The 19,064-nt window shown below is 53.1% G+C and overlaps 1 protein-coding gene across 6 annotated transcripts; it reads left to right on the top strand.

Annotated features, from left to right (window-relative positions):
* Positions 1 to 340: 340 nt before the first annotated feature.
* On the top strand, positions 341 to 18,691 carry KCNIP2 (potassium voltage-gated channel interacting protein 2). Of its 6 annotated transcripts, none has more exons than XM_025918329.2 (10): positions 342 to 683; positions 13,763 to 13,858; positions 14,766 to 14,819; positions 15,473 to 15,597; positions 16,007 to 16,076; positions 16,235 to 16,305; positions 16,437 to 16,544; positions 16,729 to 16,833; positions 16,967 to 17,029; positions 17,329 to 18,691. In XM_025918329.2, exons 1-10 carry the CDS (start codon positions 611 to 613, stop codon positions 17,374 to 17,376), a joined length of 813 nt encoding a protein of 270 aa, XP_025774114.1. In that variant the 5' UTR covers positions 342 to 610; the 3' UTR covers positions 17,377 to 18,691. The 6 variants fall into 6 exon arrangements, with proteins under 6 accessions (XP_025774115.1, XP_086536823.1, XP_025774117.1 ...); XM_086680698.1 differs by having other exon boundaries at positions 16,729 to 16,847; XM_025918330.2 differs by lacking the exon at positions 14,766 to 14,819 and having other exon boundaries at positions 341 to 683.
* The last annotated feature ends 373 nt before the right edge of the window (positions 18,692 to 19,064 follow it).

Below are 19,064 nucleotides of genomic sequence, written 5' to 3'. Positions count from 1 at the left end.
CATACATGGGAGGAGAACATAAAAAATAGGGGCTGACGTGGAGACTGACCCAGACAGGGCACTTACAGACTTCCCCTGGCCCGTACTGATGGTGGGGGAAAGAGTGCCTGAAGGTTGGAGCAGGGGTTTCCTTACAGCGGGGCCTTTCGGGCCCTGCTCCATCTTCCACCATCAGGACCCACAGCTCCAGGTTTAGGGGGTAATGTTGCTGGAGAACCAGTCTCCCTCCCCGCCCTTCCCAGCTCACCCTTTCACCGGGATCCTCCCCCAAGCTGCTAAGAGGAGGGGGCGGGGGTAGGGGGAGCCAATCCCGGCAGCGCCAAAGGGGGGAGGCGGCGGTGACAGCCGCGGGGAGGGGGCGGGAGGAGAGAGGCGGCTTGGCTCCAGCTCTGTGCTTAGCTCGGCTCTGCCTCCGGCTCTGCGCTCACCTACTGCCCAAACCTCCCGCTCCTGCCCCAGGACCCCAGGCGGGACCCCAGCCCATTCCAGACTCAGCCCCAGCCCAGGCAGCGTGCAACGCCGCCAGGGGGCGCCGTGTGAGCACCCTATTTTGGCTACCCGGCGCCCCCTCCCACGGCCCAAGCGGGACGGGACGGGGGCGCCGGGGGCCATGCGGGGCCAGGGCCGCAAGGAGAGTTTGTCCGATTCCCGAGACCTGGACGGATCCTATGACCAGCTCACAGGTGAGTCAGGGACTCAGGGGTTGCAGGAGGGAGGGTAGATTCCAACCCCAGACCCTATCTGACCCTGGCCAGGCCCTTGCTCACACTCTGCCCCATTCCCAGGCACCCTCCAGGCTGTTCTGGGCAGCAGGACACTGGGGGTTCAGAGCCTTGGGTCCCCTGGGGGTTGGGGGGGGGGGACTAGCGGGCAGGTGGGGAGAAGCAGCAGGTGTGGGCGTGTGTGACACAAAGCTAGGAGAGTGTCTGGAGTGGGAGGTGTTACGTGCGTGAGCGCCTGTCATTCTTTGTGTGTGCCTGTGTGTGTATATGTGTGTGCCTGCACGCACGGTCTCCTTCAGCTGGTTGCCATGTGCCCTAGGCTTGGTGACAGGGTGAGTGTGATTTTGTTGGCTGTGCGATTGTATGATCTTATCAGATGTTTGAGTGACGTTGTGTTAGGACCCTGTATAAATGAAGTTGTTTTGACCATGTGCCTCTGTTTTACGTGCAATTCTGTGCTTGGAGTGTGCGATTCTGTGTGAGACTATCAGAATGGTCAGGACTTCACTTCATGGTGTATGTCTCTTTGTAAGACTTATGACTCTGAACCTCCTGGGGCAAGCATTTGTTAAAGTAGATTGTATTGTGCTTTGTGATTGTGAGACTATGCACATTATATTTGGCCTTTCGTGCTGATTGTGTACTTTCATGTGGCAATATCTGCGAGTGTCTATGATGTGTCTTACCCTTGCTGCCTCTCTGGGTTCCCGGTGCAGAAGGAGGCCTTTACTGCCCACCACTTTCCCCCCAACTTTTTCACAAACTGACCAGGTGGACCCAAGGAGAGACTTCAGTGTCCAGCCGCCCAGCCTGGCTCCCAGGAACAGCACCTGGCCCTTGCGGGGAGGCTTTGGTTAGTGTTTGGTCACCGCCCTGCCCCCTGCAAAAGTACTCAGATCATTCTTTCAACTGAAGCTCCTTAAATCTTCAACAACCCTCCCAGAACTTCACCCAGTCTTGAAGGAAAACACCCCCTCTTGCTTCCACTCCAGACCCAGAGTTAGAAGCTCTTGACCTGGAAGGTGCTGTGTAGCCTCCCCAAACCACTTTGCTGCCCAGGCATGCTCTCTCTCCCACAGTGGGGAGTACATCTGTGCCCGCACATATTCCTGGGTTTGGTAGGCAGACCCACGTGTTTGTGTGGGGGCCTGTGTCACCTTGTGTACATTTCCATGTGTGTGTGTGTTTTCTGTCTCATTGTGCAGCCTGCCCAGGAACTCCAACAGTGAAAGGGAGGAGGGAGACTGTCTCCTTGTCAGAAACAAGCTGGGAAGGTGGAAGGAGCCCATGATCCTTGTCTGTCCAGAGGGGAGTGAGGTTAACACTTGGCGGTGGGGAAGAGAACTAGGATCTAATGCCTTGAGAAAGTGTCTCCCCTACTCATTGACCCTGGGGAAATCCTAGTTCCTATGCTGAGACTCCTAGAAGGGAGGGCCCTTCCTCTCAAGTAGGCTCCAGGTGTGCCCTAGATGTGGCTCCGCCTGGGATGGAATCCAAAGGTCCAGCTCTGCTTTGAACTGTGTTCTCACCAACTCAGGATCCTTGCTAGTAGTAAGGCCCCAGGGCACTCATTAGCATCACATTAGTCAGTGTTTGCTTCTGCTTTAATTGATTCTCTCTTTTAGTGGAATCATCCCCTCCCCACTTGGCTGTTTAAATCAGAGATTGAGTGAAGGTGGGGAAGCACTTGTATTGGAAGGTGCAGAAATGGGCTTTCTATTACTTTTGGTCTCTGGGTCTTAGTTTTCTCATCTCTAAAATGGAGAATACTACTTCCTGCCTGCCTACCTCGCGAGGAAAAATAGGTCCAATGTTGACAAGCATCAAGAATGGTGTTCTTCGGCAGCAGCAACCTCGATCTAGAGAGCTCCACACAGGACTTGGAAAATAGAAATAGCACTACCAGGAGATCTCCTTTCAGAGGAGGGCTTGTCTTACAGCAAGAGACAAGAGGCTGGGACGCTCTGAAACGCGTGAGGGGAAGCCAAAAGGGGAGTCGTTGTCCGCGGTGCTGAAGAGCGGTCGGGGCGGAGGTACCATGGGGCCACCCTTGTGCCCAAAGTTCCTTCCCTGTGCAGTCGGGATTCCTGGGATGGACATGGGGGTAGTCTTTGGCTCGTATCTTTCTGGTCCATCAGGCTGACAGAGAGGGAGTCTTTAAGTCATACCTCAGGGCATCCTGGGTACCCCCGATCACTTTTCTTCCCCACTCCCCTGGACTCAAAAGCTGGGGGAGATTTTTGGGGGTGGGGAGAATTTGAGCCCCAAGCCGACCCAGATCTACCCCCTGTGGTCTTCCAAGCCTGGCAGGTCTGTTTGGAAGTGCAGCGTGGTGCGAAAAGGCAGCAATCCGTGGCAGTCCTGTCCAAGCCGGAGGCAAAGAAAGGACTGGGGACAGTGAGGAGACAGCTGGAATCTGGCCAAGGCCTGAACTCGGGTCCCTCTGGCCATAAAATATCTTTCCCAAGTCTAGGGCGCCCTCGTGTGGTCTTAGAGCAGCCATGCTTGCGTAGTTGATTCCGAAAGGGGATGTCGCGGCCAAATCTAGTGGCAAAATTTGCACGGAGTTCGAACGTGACTTTTGTCTCATAAATGTAGAATTTTCAGCCAAAAAGACAGGATCCCAGTCGGAGGAGTGGAACTAAGTCTCTCCTGTAGGCTGTCCCGGTGGTTTGAAGGCATCAGTGGGTCCTGGAAGGGTTTATTTTGGATACAACCCGATGGAGATGAGTCCTGGAAAGGGTCAGGGCTGAGACTGAGGGGAGGGGAGCTTCTCCTTCATGCATTTGGCTGGCAACCAACATATGATGGTAGAATCTGGGAACCCACTGGAGCAAGACAAAGGGACACAAAACAGAAAGTTATGAGAGAAAGGGATTCGGAGCCGCCTCTTCTTTGCCATCCCAATACGCGGTCCAGTTCCTCCTCCTTCCTCCAGCTCTCTCTCCCATTGGTCCAGGAAGTATGGAAGTGTGAGAAGTTGCCATGACAACTATGTCCTCTTACTTCCCCCCCACCCCCCCCCCCCCACTTGCTTCTCAGTGCCAAATTGGTAGGAGGAGGTTGCTACCGGCAGAGAAGAAAGGGCTGAAGAGGGGCAGTAAAGTATCAGGTTCATTATCCCCTTCCCCATCTCCTTTTTCAAAACCTGTGGGTGCCTCCCCACCAGAATATCAGAAAACATTCCCGGTGCTGGCTGTGAGGACTCCTCCCATTCCAACCCCCACCCCCACCCCCGCCCCGCCCAGTCTAGAAACTTTGAGGACGGGAGCTTCAGATGGTGGGGATAGGGGAAGTTCCCCTCCTGCGGCCCGGAGGAAACAGGAAGCAGAAGAAGACTCCGTTGTCCGAGATTCTGGTTCTGGTCCTGCGGGTCCGGCCCTCCCGCGCCGCCCACGCAGGGCCCACTCGGGTGGAGGCGGAGACCTGACTGCCCCAGGCCTTGGGGGAGGAGCTTGGCCAGTGCACTCTCAGCCGAACCATGAACCGATGCCCCCGCAGGTGCCGGAGCCCGTTGGGGCAAGCAGCACGATCCCTCTACCAGCTAGTGACTGGGTCGCTGTCGCCAGGTATGAGGAAGGGAGGAAGGGAGGAAGGGCCTGGACCCTTCAAAAAAAGTGAGTGAAGTGGGATAAGAGCCTTACAGAGGTGGGAAAGGGAAGGGCCCTTCACAGAGATGGAGGGAGCTGGATCCCTCAATGGAAAGCGTTTAAAGGGCAAGATCCCTGACAAAGTAGAGCTAGGAATAGAGTCTCCTACAGAGAAGGTGGAAGATAGGGGTCTTCAAAGAGGAAAGGGTAGGGGGCATCATGGTCCTTCACGATGGTGGAGGATGAGGCAGGACTTCTCACTGAGGGCAGAGGAGGGGGCCTCAAGCAAGTGGATGTAAAGGGATAAAAGGAGGAAACTTGCAGGGGAGCAGGGAAAGGGCTTATTGAATTGCTTAATTTAATGGGATCTTAAGATGACTGGGGTCAGCGTCCAAAAGGAAAAAATGCTGAGGCGAGACTGGACCAACATGAACTCAGCTAGTGAGTTCATGAATGATGGGATGAATAGACTTGTGTGGCATAAGGACTGTATGTCACCGTTTTGTCTATCCCTGGGAGTTTGTATGAACCGGGTTATACATTACTGGGGTTGTGACTACTGGAACTGTGCATGCTTGGGGTTGCATATCACTGGGATTCTATGACACTGAAATGGCATGTGCCTGGGGTTCTACGCTTTAGAGTTGGGTAGGGGGTTCCTGAGTCACACTAAGTTAGTTGTATAGTCTTCACAAGCTTGTACCTTGGTGTGGGATGTGTGGAGTTTATGACATGTGGATTGTGAATATCATATCATGGCACTGCTGAGATTTACACACACTTCCACTTGAGTTTCCTTAAGGCTGCCTGGGCAAGGCCCACAGAACCTCGCATCACCTCACTACCTGGCCTGGAGAGACCAAAACAGCCTCACCCCATGGCATTCTGGGATCTGTAGTTCTCTGGCTCTCTCCATGGTATCCTCTTGAGCCCCTGGAGTATAGGCTGGCCTCTCCTTGCCATGTGTTCCCAGGAAGGCAGGGAGATGGGGCTAAGCCAGAGCCATGCTTGGAAGTCTCTTGGGGAGCCTGTGTCCCTCAAGCCCCCTTCTTGGACCTGTCTCCAGTGACAGATGGCTGGAGCCCGGCAGGACCAGCTCTCAATCATAGCAGGCATGACTTCCAGGCCCCAAAATAGCCCCAAGGCCTAGGGAAGTCATTAATCACCTAGTGCAACTGGGGGCTGCTGTGTCTTCTGGCGGGGCTGGGGATGGAGTGGGGCTGGGGGACCGAGAGAAGAACTCTGCAGTCTTCACTGGCTGGGGTCTTCACTGGGGGATCATGGACAGATGAAAGTGGGACAGCTACATAGGGTGGGTCCCTTCATAAAGCAGTATTATTCCAGGTTCCAAGGGTGAGAGACAGACAACTAAATGATAGGAGTATCTCTGCAGTGAGGTTTGAGGGATTTAGGGAGGGCCTACCTAATGTTTTAAGATAGTGTACCTTTGAGCTCTCACTCTGCCTAAAGTGCTTCCATTAAGACTTCACTCCCTTGAGTGAAGAGCTAAGTGACACCAGGATGCTTAGGGAGGACAGATCTGGACGAGTCTCTCATAGGGCCCCGGGACTTGAGAGGTTGCTGAGTGGGGAGAAGGGAGAGCCTGGAAAACAACTCACTGTTTCACTTCTTACAGACCCTCCCACCAGAGGCCTGTTAGGACCTTGAGTCCCTGTGAGGCTGGGTCGAGGTCTCTGAAGGTTAAGGGTGGGGATGAGAGAGAGAAGAGGAGGGTGTAGAGACAGGGCAATTGGGTGCAAGGTTGTCAGTCTCTCCATCTGTGAATCAGCATCAGAGAGCCAGAGATGTGGCTGTGCTGCCTCTTTCCTTCCAGATAGTTTGGCTTGGTGTTCAAGGCTCCATGGAATCTGACCATTGGTCTTATCACTTATGGTTCCCCCGGCACTAACTAAGCTACAGTCATCCAAGGTTCCTTGGCATCCCCACACGCATTGGAAGGGCAGACTGGTAGATCATTGGTCCTGGTTCAAGTCTTGATCCATCCTTCACCATCTGTTTTATCTTGGGAAAATTATTTCCCTTAGCCTCAATTCTTTCATCTGCAAAAATGGGCATACTGCTACTCACTCTGACCATGTCAGCTGTAAACACAGGAGTAATATTTTCATTTTTCATTTTTATTATAAGGCCTAAGTGAGACGATATACGTAAAGTATCCAGGACACAAAATGTGCTCACTAAATGTTGACCCCTTTGTTAGGGTAGACTGTTGACATTTCGCCATCTTTTTTTTTTTTTTTTTTTTTGAGACAGAACATAAGCAGGGGACGGGTGGGAGTGGGACAGAGAATTTGAAGTGGGCTCTATGCTGACAGCAGCAAGCCCAATGTGGGGCTCAAACTCATGAGAGATCATGAGGTCATGACCTGAGCCGAAGTTGGACACTCAACCAACTAAGCCACCTGGGTGCCCTGCCATCTTTTAAGAACCAGCTCAAAAAATAACCTCTCCAAGTTTTTCCTGGCCTTCCAGTTAGAGAGCTTTTACAGTTAAATGAGCTTTTTGTTTGTTTTGTCATTAAGGAAATGCATTTTAAAGTTTATTTTTGAGACAGACAGAGACAGCATGAGTGGGAGAGGGGCAGAGAGAGAGAGAGAGAGAGAGAGAGAGAGAGAGAGAGAGAGAGAAAATCCCAAGCGGGCTCCACGCAGTCAGCATAGAGCTCAATGCAGGGCTTGAACTCACAAAACTGTGATATCATGACCTGAGCCAAAACCAAGAGTTGGATGCTTAACCAAATGAGCCACCCAGGTGCTCCTAAATGAGCTTTTATAGCTCATTTCATGGCCTGCCTGTAACAGTTCCTACCACATAGTAAGCACATAAATATTTTATGAATGAATAGAAGCCTTAAGGTTCTCTTAGTGGGCTTTCTCTCCCTACCCAATAGAAGCCCCTGTTTAGTTCACCTTTGTTCCACAAGCACCAGATCAGAACCTGTCATTCAATTTATATAAGTCCAATTTTAACCGACTGAGCCACCCAGGCGCTCCTATATAAATCCAATTTTTAAACTCTTTGCCCTTTAGGAGCTTGGAATCTAGTTGAGGAAACAGGACTGATCCAGAAAGATCTGGGTTCAAATATGCAACCTCTCATCTTAGCTAGGTGACCTCGAGCAAATCCCTTTCTCTCAAATCCCTTTATTTGGGCCTCCTTTACCTCATCAATGAAATGGGCACAATACTATTCACTCCACCTACTTCATGGAGTTGTCATGAGAAGCCATCAAGATAACAATGTTTGTGGAAATGCTTTGTTAATTGAGAGCTATAGAAATGTAAGGGGCGCGGGAGATGTCATGTTGTTAACAATGGTAGAAAACACTTCCACAGTTACTCTGTGCCAGGAATTATTCTAACAGCTTTCCATGTATTAATTCATTTACTCCTTCCAGCAACCATATGAGGTGGGAAACAGAGGCACATAGAGGTTAAGAACTTGCCCAGTTAATTGTAACTGACAAATCCGGGATTTGAACCCAGGGAATCTGGCACCCTGGCCCTCACTATTACATACCATGCTATGCTGTCTCCTTTTACTTTTCCCATTTAATAACATTACAGAATTAGGTGCTAAGTTTTGAGGGCCCAACAGTGAGTTCACTAGAAATTCTGCTGAGGCCTGGAAGTCCTGTTAGGCGAGAACTGTAGAACAGAAGGAGAACAGAAAGGAGGGCATTCATAACAGGAGCAAAGGTACAGAAATGGCACCTAGTTTGGTGTGTTTGGGGGACAGTGAAGAGGCCAAAATGGTTGGAAAGGGTATCTGCTGATGAGGGTAGAGGGAATTAAATGCCAGATGTGGAATTTGGACAGTAATAGGGAGATATTTGCTGGTTTCATCTGTTTATCTGTAACTTCTAGGGTATGGGAAACCAAAAGCAGTCCCCAAGTTGACTTCTTCCTGGAGGAGGGGGTGGAGCGGCAAGCAGAGGACCAAGCCTGCCAGTGGCATACCCTTCTTCCCATCCTTTCCCACCTTCCCAGGTTGTTGTGGGATGGGGTAAGGGTTAGGGAAGGGTTAGATACGGAGTAAGGTGGATGCCTGACCCCCAGTGGTGGCCATGTGGAACTGCAGAGCAGTGATCCTCAAATGAAGTGGCAGGGACAGCCTGACAGGGGGACTCCTACACCACTATTGGGCTGAGACACGTTCATCCCAGAGCTGGACAAAGGAGAGGGCTCCCTCTGGAGTCAGTCTCCCTAAACGAGGCCTCCTGAGTGGGCAAGCTGTCTAACAAGAGCCAGCGTAGTGTGATGGTTTAGAGCACAGGCTCAGGGTCAGACTGGGTTAAAACTAACACTCTGACACTTACTGATCTTGGTGATTTTCTTAACCTCCTCTTGCCTTAGTTTCACTCCCTGCAATGTGGGGATAATGGTACTTCCTTCATAGGTTTACTGTGAAAATTAAATATGATCATGTCTGGGGTCACCTGGCTCACTCAGCCAGTGGAGCGTGTGACTCTTGATCTCTGGGTTATAGGTTCGAGCCCCACGTTGGGTGTAGATACTACTTAAAAAATAAAATCTTAAAAACTGTGACCATGTCTGTAAGCACATAGCATATTATCTAGCACACAGTGAGTGCTCAATCAATGTCAGCCAGCTATGGCAGTAGTTGTCTTCTGGTTCACTGGCTCTGCAGGCCTCTCCCCACCCCTACACATGTGCACACCCACACCCACACACAGACACACAGCCAGCAGCAGCAGCAGCAACAGCAGCAATGGGAAGGAGCTGGGAAGATGGGGGAGAGGCTCCAGGAATGCTCTAGGGGGTGAGGGTGGATGGCTCCCTTGGAGGATTCAGATTTCCCTCCTACTCTCCATCATTCTTCTCCATCAGCCCAGTAACAGTTCAGGAGCAGGCAAGGCTTTGGCAGATCCTGGCTGAGAGGAAGGGAGGAGCTCAGTCTCTCCTCTTCCAAAGAACTTGAATCAGTGGATCCCAAAGGCAGCCACCATAAGTCCCCTCCCCAGAGGGTCATGATAAGGCTAAGCAGCCTTTTTCCTGCCCCGGCTATTGGACCTAATCCTCCCTCCCCTGGGCCTCAGTTTCCCTGTCCGTGGGCTGTGGAAAGAGAGTGCTTCCCGCCTCACTGTCTCTATGACAACCGCGATCGATGTTGGTGGTGTCCTCCTGACTGGGGAGGTCACTGCCTTCTCCCAGCTTATATTCTCATACAGCTCCGTGCAGATACAATTATGCAATCACCGTAGACCCATACTCCTAATTATAGGACACAGCTATACTACCAGTCTTCAGACCTCTATCCCGCAGCCCTGCTGAAACCCATACACTTCATGCCCCCCACACACTCAGACATACGCCAGTGCACTCACACACACATACTATGGACACCCAGGTCACTTACTCCCATACACAAGACACACACCTAATAGACACATACGCAATCATGTGCAAACCACACACAGAGACACACATAAGAGGAGAAACACATACTCTCTATATAGTCAGACACGGGAATACACACAAGAAAATGCCCAGACACTTATAATTTCTGACTCATATATCTATTCCTTATACACGTGTAGCTCATAGTCTCTCTCTCTCTCTCTCTCTCTCTCTCTCTCTCTCTCTCTCTCTCTCACACACACACACACACACACACACACACACACACACACTGCCCTTCCCTGCCCTCTCCCTAAGCACAGCTCCTCCCTCTACCCCCTCCCTTTGGCACAGAGTAGCCACAAGGTGTCTGGGGGAAGCTGTCCTCAGGGACAGAGGCAGGTCGCTGCCTTCCTCTTACGGCCTGGCCTGTTTTGTCCCATATCCTTCACGCCAAAGGCTCCTGAGGAGATGCTGGTCTGTAGGCTGAAGTGGCCCCGCGAAGAGGAAAAGGCTGTGACTGGGAGGCTTGCGGGGCAGAGGCGGGGTGAGGGGGCGGGAGAGGGAGGAGATCCTGGGAGGGGAGGGTGAGGGAGGCTGCAGGCGGTCCTCTTACTCCTGCCCGGGGAGCCTGAGGGGGAGGTGGTGTGAGGAGAGCTTCCAGTGTGTCTGACCCTCAGCTGGTGGGGGCCATGCCCCAGGCCCACCATGAACCTGGAAGGGCTGGAGATGGTGGCTGTGCTCGTGGTCCTCGCTCTGTTTGTCAAGGTCCTGGAGCAGTTTGGCCTTTTCGAGCCTGTCTCCTTGGAAGGTAACCCAGGTGTCTGGGTGTGTCTGGGCTGCTGGCCTGAGCGGCGCTGGGGAGGGGCTTACTCTGATTTTATGACTGGGGTCACGGGTGAGCATGTTAGTAATGGGACAGGGCATCTAGGGGAGGTGAGGAGGGGTGCTTGGGGGACAGGACATCTGAGAGAGGTAAAGAGGGAAATTCAAGGAGTGGGTGGGGGGAAGAGTGTCTGAGGGAGGTGAGGAGGGGATCTGGGGGCTGGATGTCTGAGGGAAGTGAAGAGAGAGGGCCGGGGGCTAGGGTGTTTGGCGGGGGGGGGGGGGGTGCGGGGGGGTGGTGAGAGGAGCACAGCATGGGAGGACTAAGGTATGGAGATGAGGGGAATCCATTCGGAGCATGAGGAGAGGTCTGGAGACAGGCAGGGCTATCTAGAGTAGAGGAAGGAGGTTTGAGGGATCCTGAGGTAACATCAGACTTCTGGGGTATCCCTTTGGGGCCAGGGATCCACAATGGCCCTGAAGATGTGTGTGACTCTCCACACCTCCATCCTTGCAGGTGTAGGTTACAGAGTGTGGTGTATGTGGACTCTGTGTGAGAGATACAGGGGGTGTGACTGTGTGTTCCTCTATGTGAAAAAGGATAAAGTGTGTGACTGTATGAGCCTTTGCATGTGACAAGGATGTGATTTAATGTGTAGAGGGACCGGGTGTGTGGCTTTGTGAGATGTGGATATGACTGCCTGAGGGGGACTGGTTGTGCAGTTGGGCCTCTTTGGGTACTAGATTGTGTGTATGGCTGTTCCCAGAGTTCCCTGAGAAAATACCAGCTCCATAGTCAAGGCTTGGGATGGGGGTGGGTTCTGGAGGGGTAGGAGTGGGAACACTGGGAATGAGACATTTATAATCAGCTCTGGCAGGAGGGTGAGGGGTGGAACAGATCAGGGACCTTGCTTCCCAAGCCCCCTTGCCACTCCCAGTTTCTCTCAGGATCTTCAAGGCCTAGGCATTGGGAATTCTCCACCCCACCCCAAAGTCTAGTGGGGAGAATGATATTGGAGGTAGAGAGGAGAGCAGGTTCTGCCTCCCCCAGAGAGGTTTGGCCTCTCCCTCCTCTTCACACCAATAACTGTGCAGCTCTATAGCATGGCTGTTCTCCAGTTCCACAAGGGACAGGAAAGTAGGCAAGAACCATGATAGGAGGGCTATAGGGTAGACACCAGGGAGAACTGCAAAGATGTGAAGAGAACTGGAAACGTGGAAGGGCCAATGAATTGCCTACTCAGGGGTTCAGTAAGAGCAGGAATCCCCTAACCCACCCTCCATCCTTTGCTACATTTATCGGAGTGGAGTGGGGAGCAGGGGCTCATCCAATCCTGAAAAGATGAAGTCAGTTTGGCTCTGACTTGCCATCCATCCCCTTTAGACTATTTGATGGGAAGAGGGTCATCCAGGAAACCCAGGTGTCCTGTAGGCTGAAGGCAGAGGAGAATGATTCCTGGGAGGACCAGGGAGGGAAGTGGATGTGTGAACAGCTGGAGGTTGGGAGAGGCGGGGGTGGGGGTGGTGTCGTGTTCCCGCCCCCCCCCCCCCCCCCCAGCCCTTACCAGTCCAGCTGCGACTACACCACCGGAGGCCCCAGGCACAATCCGGCTTCGGGAAACCAAAGTCCGGGCTAATGGAGCCCTGGGCGGGGGGCCAGGCCGCCATCGATCCCGACTCGGCCCACCCTCCTACCTCTCCCTCCCGTCTCCCTCCTACCTCTCAATAGCTCTGAGGGGGAGGGGGAGAAAGGACGTATTGGAGGGGAAGGCATGGACTTCAATTACCCTCTGGGAGCAGAGCCTTTTCCTGAAGGGCGGAGCCTGCCTGAGGGGAGGCGGGGCCTGCGTGGGATGTCGGGTGCCCTAGGAACCTACAACCCAAGGAAATTGGGCCCCTCCAGGAATGGACTGAGGCCAGTTTCAAGCAGTGTGCTAGGTCTCTGTGAGCTCTGGCTCTGGAGTCTGGAGGTGGGTGCAGCCAGGAGACAGGCACAAGAACGTGGAGTCTCTCCCTAGGGTGCAATTGGCACTGTAGGACAGGGGTGTAAATAAGGGGAAGTGAGAGGAACTGTGGTCATCGGCTCTGGATAGCCCCACATTACACCAAAATGCTCATCTGGAAGGTCTGTTATTGCTTCAAAGTTTGCTATCATGTCACCTTCAAAGAGCAAGCCATACGAAAGGACTGGGAGGGGACACACTTTTAGAGTGGGTGGGTTAGCTGATGAGGAACTCTGTTCCCCTGACAGGGAGATTCTAAGTGCCCTGAAATGAGGGGTTATAGGAAGGAAAGGTAGGCAGAACAAACATGGGTTCTATTGGTGAGGTGCAGTCTTAGGTATCTGGGGTGCCATGGGTACCTAAGTCACAATATATGATTATATGTCCTGGTGACCTTGATATGTGTCATGTTATAGTGGCACAGTGTTTGTAGTGTCCTTAACACACCGTGTCATGCTGTCCCATGTATTCTTGTATGGTTTGTTCATGCTGCATGGAAAATGGCCAATGTGGGTCTTCATATGTATGTGTCATGTTTTTCCTAGGCCACATCTGTATATATTTGTATTAAGGAGTACTGTGTCAAAGTGTGTGTGTGTGTGTGTACCTGTGTGTGTGTGCATGTGTTGGGGCCTGCTTAATTAGGCCATTGTGGGGGGTGCCTGGCTGGCTCAGTTGAAAAAGTGTGTGACCCTTGATCTCGGGGTTGTGAATTCAAACCCCATATTGGGTATAGAGATTAAATAAATAAAACTTTAAAAAATTAGGCCATTGGTTTTGAGTGTGTTCCTGGGTATCAAGCTGTCGCTGTATGGCCTCCATCACTGTGATTTATCATCCTGTGTGTCACTATACACGTTTGTCACTGTGTGTGTGTGAGAGAGAGGCAGAGACAGGTGTTCCTACTTAGGCAGTCCTTGGGTTGGACATCACCCTCAGAGGTCCAGCTATAGCACTGGAGCCAAGGGCACTGGGTCAGCAGGCACCAAGGCCAATGCCATCTCCCCTCGGTGGCCTCACGGTCCCCGGCTGTGTCCCATTATGCAAGGTGTCTGAGTGGACTTTATATGCCTGTGAACCCCACTGGGCTTCCCTAACCCAGCCCCAGCTACTCTCACCATTCTCCTCCTCCCGTCCTCTCCCAACACCGGCTTCCCGTCAGGTTGATTTGTGATGGTGGGGAGGGGATCGGAGGGACAGTGGGGGTTAATGTGCCTTCCTGGGGTCTTCTCTCTTCCCAGGCCACCCTCCAGGGCCCACTAAAAAAGCGCTGAAGCAGCGGTTCCTCAAGCTGCTGCCTTGCTGCGGGCCCCAAGCCCTGCCCTCAGTCAGTGAAAGCAAGTGCCTCTCCTGTGCTTCCGGGGGCGGGTTGTCTGTGTTGGGGTGTGACCTGTGTGACCCGCGCGGGCCAGCTAGTGTGAGTGTGTGTGTGGGCGTGACCAATGTGGCTTGGGGGGTGGGGGTGGGCGCTGGTTGGCCCGAGTGTGAGGAGGGTGTAGCTATAGAACCCGGAGCCTGTGGAATGTGTGGGCGTGGCCAGTTTTGGGGGCGGGGCCCAAGTGCCTGTGGGCCTCACTGGTCAGCAAAAACGAGTGAGCCCCGGGTGTTTGGGCGTGGCCAGTGTGGCAGGGCTGAGACCTGAGACTGTGTGGGTATGGCCAATGTGGCCGGGCGAAACCAGACTGCTGCGAGGTCTGTCGTGGCTTAACTAGGTTAGTGTCTGCGGCTGTGGCCGCCCACCCTGCCCTGGGCATGTTTTGGGCCTCGAGATGCAAGTTGCCCTTGCCCCGACTGGATGGATGCAGGTGCAGAGGATGGAGCCCGCCTTCCTCCAGGTGCCAGGATACTTGGGCTTTCTAGTCCCAGCCTGGTCCCCAGTTGAGTGGCCTCGCTTTCTCTCCAGGCCTGTTTCCTCAGTTGGGCCTTGCCCGTCTCAAGGGATCATACTGAATGTTGCAAGCCACAGAGGCCCACTTTGTAGTTTTTGAGAGTGTCATTGTGTTTGATTCCACATGGGGCTAGCTTCAGGAAAAGGACAGGCGTGAGTCCCCCAAGCATATGTGTGTAGGGTCTGTTTCGTGTGTGTTTGTGCTTGTTCGTTATGTGTGCCACTGTGCACGGGGCTGGGGTGTGTGCACTGTAACACGCAGGTCTGTGAGATTTGCTGTTGAGTGTGAGGGGCGAGGTGTGTGTCTGCAGTTGGCCGGGTCTTCCACTTTCTCGGTGACAGTTCGCTCCCTTCAGCATTAGCAGTCCCAGCCTCCCTCCGCCCCCACAGACCCCGCCCGCTGGACCCAGGTGACTTACTGTCCTGGTGGGGGCGGTGGCGGGTGCCTTGGAGAGCGTGGGGTGGGGGTACTTGCCTGGGGACTGGATGTTGGGAGCTGGGGCAGGACTGAGATGGGGCCAGGGATGTGGCCTTCGCTAAGGTTTACTGGGAGCAGGGTAGGGGTGGGGTCTGGATGGGCTTGGCTGGGGCTGGGCGGGGCATGGCTGGAGCATGGCTGGGATAGGTGGGGCTTGGCTGGAGAAAAGGATCTGGGCGGGGCAAGTGTGGGGCTCCATGGATCTGAGTGGGTCAGGGAAGGTCCGGAGCCTGGACCCTCAGACGCTTCCTCTTGAACCCTTTTTTTCTACTCTTCCCTTTCTGGGACGAAGATGGGGCTGGGGGGCCTTCTCCTTCAACCAGGGATCAAGGGCCCAGGGCAGCGATGAGTCGGACCCCTGGCTGTGGGGCCAGGCCTGCCCATGGGCCCGGACAACTGATAGACTTGGAAGCTGACCAGCGTCTTCTCTCCTTGCCTTGATGTCCTCGGACCGGGGTCCAAGGGAACTGGCAGGCTGGTCTCTGGCGTTGGAGATGGGGAGGATGGTTTTGAAGCGGGGTCCTGGAGGCTGGGCCTGAGGCGCGGCTGTCCCCTCCCCCCTCGTCCCCTCCCACCCCCCCGCAGACAGCGTGGAGGATGAGTTTGAATTGTCCACCGTGTGTCACCGGCCAGAGGGTCTGGAGCAGCTGCAGGAGCAAACCAAGTTCACACGTAAAGAGTTGCAGGTCCTGTACCGGGGGTTCAAGAATGTGAGTACAGAGCCAGGCCAGACAGGGTGAGGGGTGGGGCAAGGGGGCGGGGCCTATCCGAAACTTCCCCGAAGGATTGGCCTGGGTGCTTATAGGGGTAAGAGAAGGAAGGGGAGGTGGAGCGGCCCCTCGTCCCCGCGTCCCCGCTGACCAAACTTCTAGCAGGAAGCTCTAGCAGATTTGAGACGAGGCGGAGCCTGTAGACTGGCCGTCTGGTTAGTTCTGTTTTTTTAAACTTGTGCGCTGAAGAGAAGTCTTGCCTTCCTTAAGAGAACTACATGGTGAGCTCCCTGGAGACAGGAAGATTTTCCTTCTCTGGGAGTCTCTGGCATAGAGTAGGTGGTGGTGAGTGGAAGGGGGTTTTGTTTCTGCTCTCAGTCTGGTTTCTAACCCCCCTTCCGCCCCCCAGGAATGTCCCAGCGGAATTGTCAACGAGGAGAACTTCAAGCAGATTTACTCTCAGTTCTTTCCTCAAGGAGGTGAGGGGACAAGGCCTGAGAGGAAGCAGCTGTCCATCTCTAGGCTGAGTTGGGGAGAGGGTTCTGGAGGGGCTAGGAATGCCAAATGATAAAGAGGGGTGTGGGGTAGGAAGTCCTCTCCTGTCTGAAAGCCAAACTTATCCACGCTTACCCTACAGACTCCAGCACATATGCCACTTTCCTCTTCAATGCCTTTGACACCAACCATGATGGCTCTGTCAGTTTCGAGGTGAGCTGGAGGAGGTGGGTCAGGGAGGCCTGTTTCCTGGAGCATCAGGGCCAAGATCCACAGGCCAAACCCAGAGAGGGGATTGGGTTAAGGGTATCTGAAGAACCAGTTCCCTCCTCTCTCCTTCCCAGGACTTCGTGGCTGGTTTGTCGGTGATTCTTCGGGGAACCATAGATGACAGGCTAAACTGGGCCTTCAATCTGTATGACCTCAACAAGGATGGCTGCATCACCAAGGAGGTGTGGGGAGACTGAAGAGTTGGAGAGCTTCTATGTGTGAGGGGAGGTTCAAAGAGCCCTTAGGAGGAAAATGTGACCCACACGTGCATCACCAGCAAGGGGTGAGGTCTGCCCTAGGCTCTAGTCTTCCTGGTTTGGAGGCTGGAGGCTCTGAGGAGGGATCCTTTTCTCTCTTGCCTAACAGGAAATGCTTGATATCATGAAATCCATCTATGATATGATGGGCAAGTATACGTATCCTGCGCTCCGAGAGGAGGCCCCAAGGGAGCATGTGGAGAGCTTCTTCCAGGTGCCTGGGACTGGGTAGGCTGGAGGGTCCTGGAGTCAAGGGAAGGAGGCAAGGTCCCAGCAGAGAACTTACCTGAGTTCTGCCTGCCTCTCTCCTGTCATCCCTTCTCTTCTCTCTGACTATCTTTTTGCAGAAGATGGACAGGAACAAGGATGGCGTGGTGACCATTGAGGAATTCATTGAGTCCTGCCAGAAGGTACAAGTCCCTGCGCTCCATACTTCCCTGGTCTGGACTCAGGGTCCGATTCAGTGATGTAGGAGAAAGCTCCTTTGGGCAGATTATCATCTCCCTAACTTGCCCACACTCCTGAGTCCTATTCCTTCACAACTCAGGGAGGCCTGCCCCTCCCTACAAGTCTCTCTGGGTGTCTCCTTCCTTGCTGCCTCTGTCTCTGAATGTTCCCATTTCAGAATGAATGTCCCTCTCTGTGTCTCTGATAAGCTCTTTTTATTTCTCTCTCTCTCCAATCTGCTTCTCTCACATCATGGCTACAGGACGAGAACATCATGAGGTCCATGCAACTCTTTGACAATGTCATCTAGCTCCCCAGGAGAGGGGGTCAGTTGTCCTGGGGGGACCATGCTCTAGCTCTAGTCCAGGTGGAACTCACCCTTCTCTTCCCAGGTCTGTCCTCATTCTAGCCCTGCCCTGGGGGCTGTAGGAATCCAAGAGCCTGGGGATTCAGTGTTCCAGACTGCTGGAGCTAAAGGGGCCAGGGAGTGGGCAGAGTGTACCTGTGGAGTGTTCCCAACTCCCAACAGCTCCCACCCCCTTCCTGCCTAACACTCAGTGCTGAGGGTGCCCCTGCTAATAGGAAATAAGTGGTTCTCCACCTTCCATCCCTACTCTAGAAACTACAACACTAGACAAAATGTCTCCTGCTATGGTGCTTCCCCTATCTCTGATCTCATATGCATTTCCTCTAAGATTTCCTTCTCAGAGAGGCTACTCTGTCAATGGCACTGACTAGCCTGTTAGACCAGGGCCTTTGAGAGCCTTGTAGAGGGGGACAAGAATGTAAAGGCAGAAATCTTAGGCCTGAGCTGGGTGTTTAGGTCACAGGTGGCTGGGATAGAGTGCAGAAAGGCCTGGAGATTGTAACACCTCAGGCATGCCAGACTATAGGTCTAAGCTCCATAGGTCTGCCACCCCAGGCTATCATAACATGAGTTTCTAGGCTCTCCAGAAGACTCTGTCTCCTAGGAAATGCCCCAGAAATTTCCATACTCTCCTCAGTATCCCAGGAGAGCTTAGGATCTTGATGTCTGGCTCATCCCTGGAATTCCTTCCTTTCCTTCCTTCCTGTTTGCGTGGGTGGTAGCAGCAGCAGGGGAATATGGGTGGGAGACGTCCCAGCTGATACCTGCCAAAGTTTCAGCCTACCCTCTCTGATGGCTGCCACTTAAGTTTTTATTTGCCATTTATTCTAGACTTGGAGGCATGGAGTGAGTCAGTGGATGCCTTAGAAGAAAGGGGAAGGAGGGAGGCATGTATAACATCTGAAACCAGTGTGGGGGCATTCACTAGAATCTTTGGTCTACCCAGGCTCTATTCTAACCCCCCACATAACCTCCTCAGTTCCTACTTAGGGTGTCCTCTTGTTCTATTCAGTCTACCCAGAGATGCCCCTGAACACACCTAGAAGGCAGGGACCACTCTTGCCATGCTGCCACCCTTTAATATACTTGCTCGTTCCATTTAGCTCACTCTCCCAGTCAGTCAGGATCTGAGGGTTAGGGCCCTAAGGGGGGCCCCTTTCCCATCAGAACACTGTTGACTGCTTTGCATTTTTGGCTCCTCTGTATATTTTGTAAAATAAAAAATATACCAGATCCAATAAAACACAATGGCTATGCACAGGCTGCTGTCTCTGCCTTTTTGTCCCTCCCACTCCATACATACCTCACAACCCTAACCCCTGCACCTGTAGTCTTTTAGGTCCCAAAGAAAGTACCTCTCTTTCCCATAGTATGGCCAACCCTTGGCAGAAAATTGAGATACAGGTTCTGGAAGTGTTGGAAACTCACGTGACCTCAGAGAGGTCCCCATGTGAATCTCTCTCCCATCTCCTTAGAGGAGACAAGAGACAGGATATTAATGTCGTGAAGACTATGCCAAGCCAGCTGTCTTTTGGCTAGACATTCTTACAAGTGGAATCAAGAATTTCTAATTTACAGGGGTGCCTGGGTGCCTCAGTCAGTTAAGCACCTGACTCTTGATTTCGGCTCAA

The sequence above is a fragment of the Puma concolor genome, chromosome D2 (assembly GCF_028749965.1).
Source record: "Puma concolor isolate L17-30 chromosome D2, mPumCon1.1.hap2, whole genome shotgun sequence".
In the NCBI taxonomy this organism is placed as follows: domain Eukaryota; kingdom Metazoa; phylum Chordata; class Mammalia; order Carnivora; family Felidae; genus Puma; species Puma concolor.
Note: the sequence above shows the minus strand (reverse complement) of the source record. Positions and strands in the feature narration are given on the sequence as shown.

Excerpts from the sequence above, each read along its gene's own strand:
- KCNIP2 (XM_086680697.1), top strand. The coding sequence starts at position 611 with ATGCGGGGCCAGGGCCGCAAGGAGAGTTTGTCCGATTCCCGAGACCTG. Across the intron at positions 684-13,762 it reads ATCCTATGACCAGCTCACAG|GCCACCCTCCAGGGCCCACT; the intron begins GTGAGTCAGGGA and ends CTCTCTTCCCAG. Across the intron at positions 15,598-16,006 it reads TGTACCGGGGGTTCAAGAAT|GAATGTCCCAGCGGAATTGT; the intron begins GTGAGTACAGAG and ends TCCGCCCCCCAG.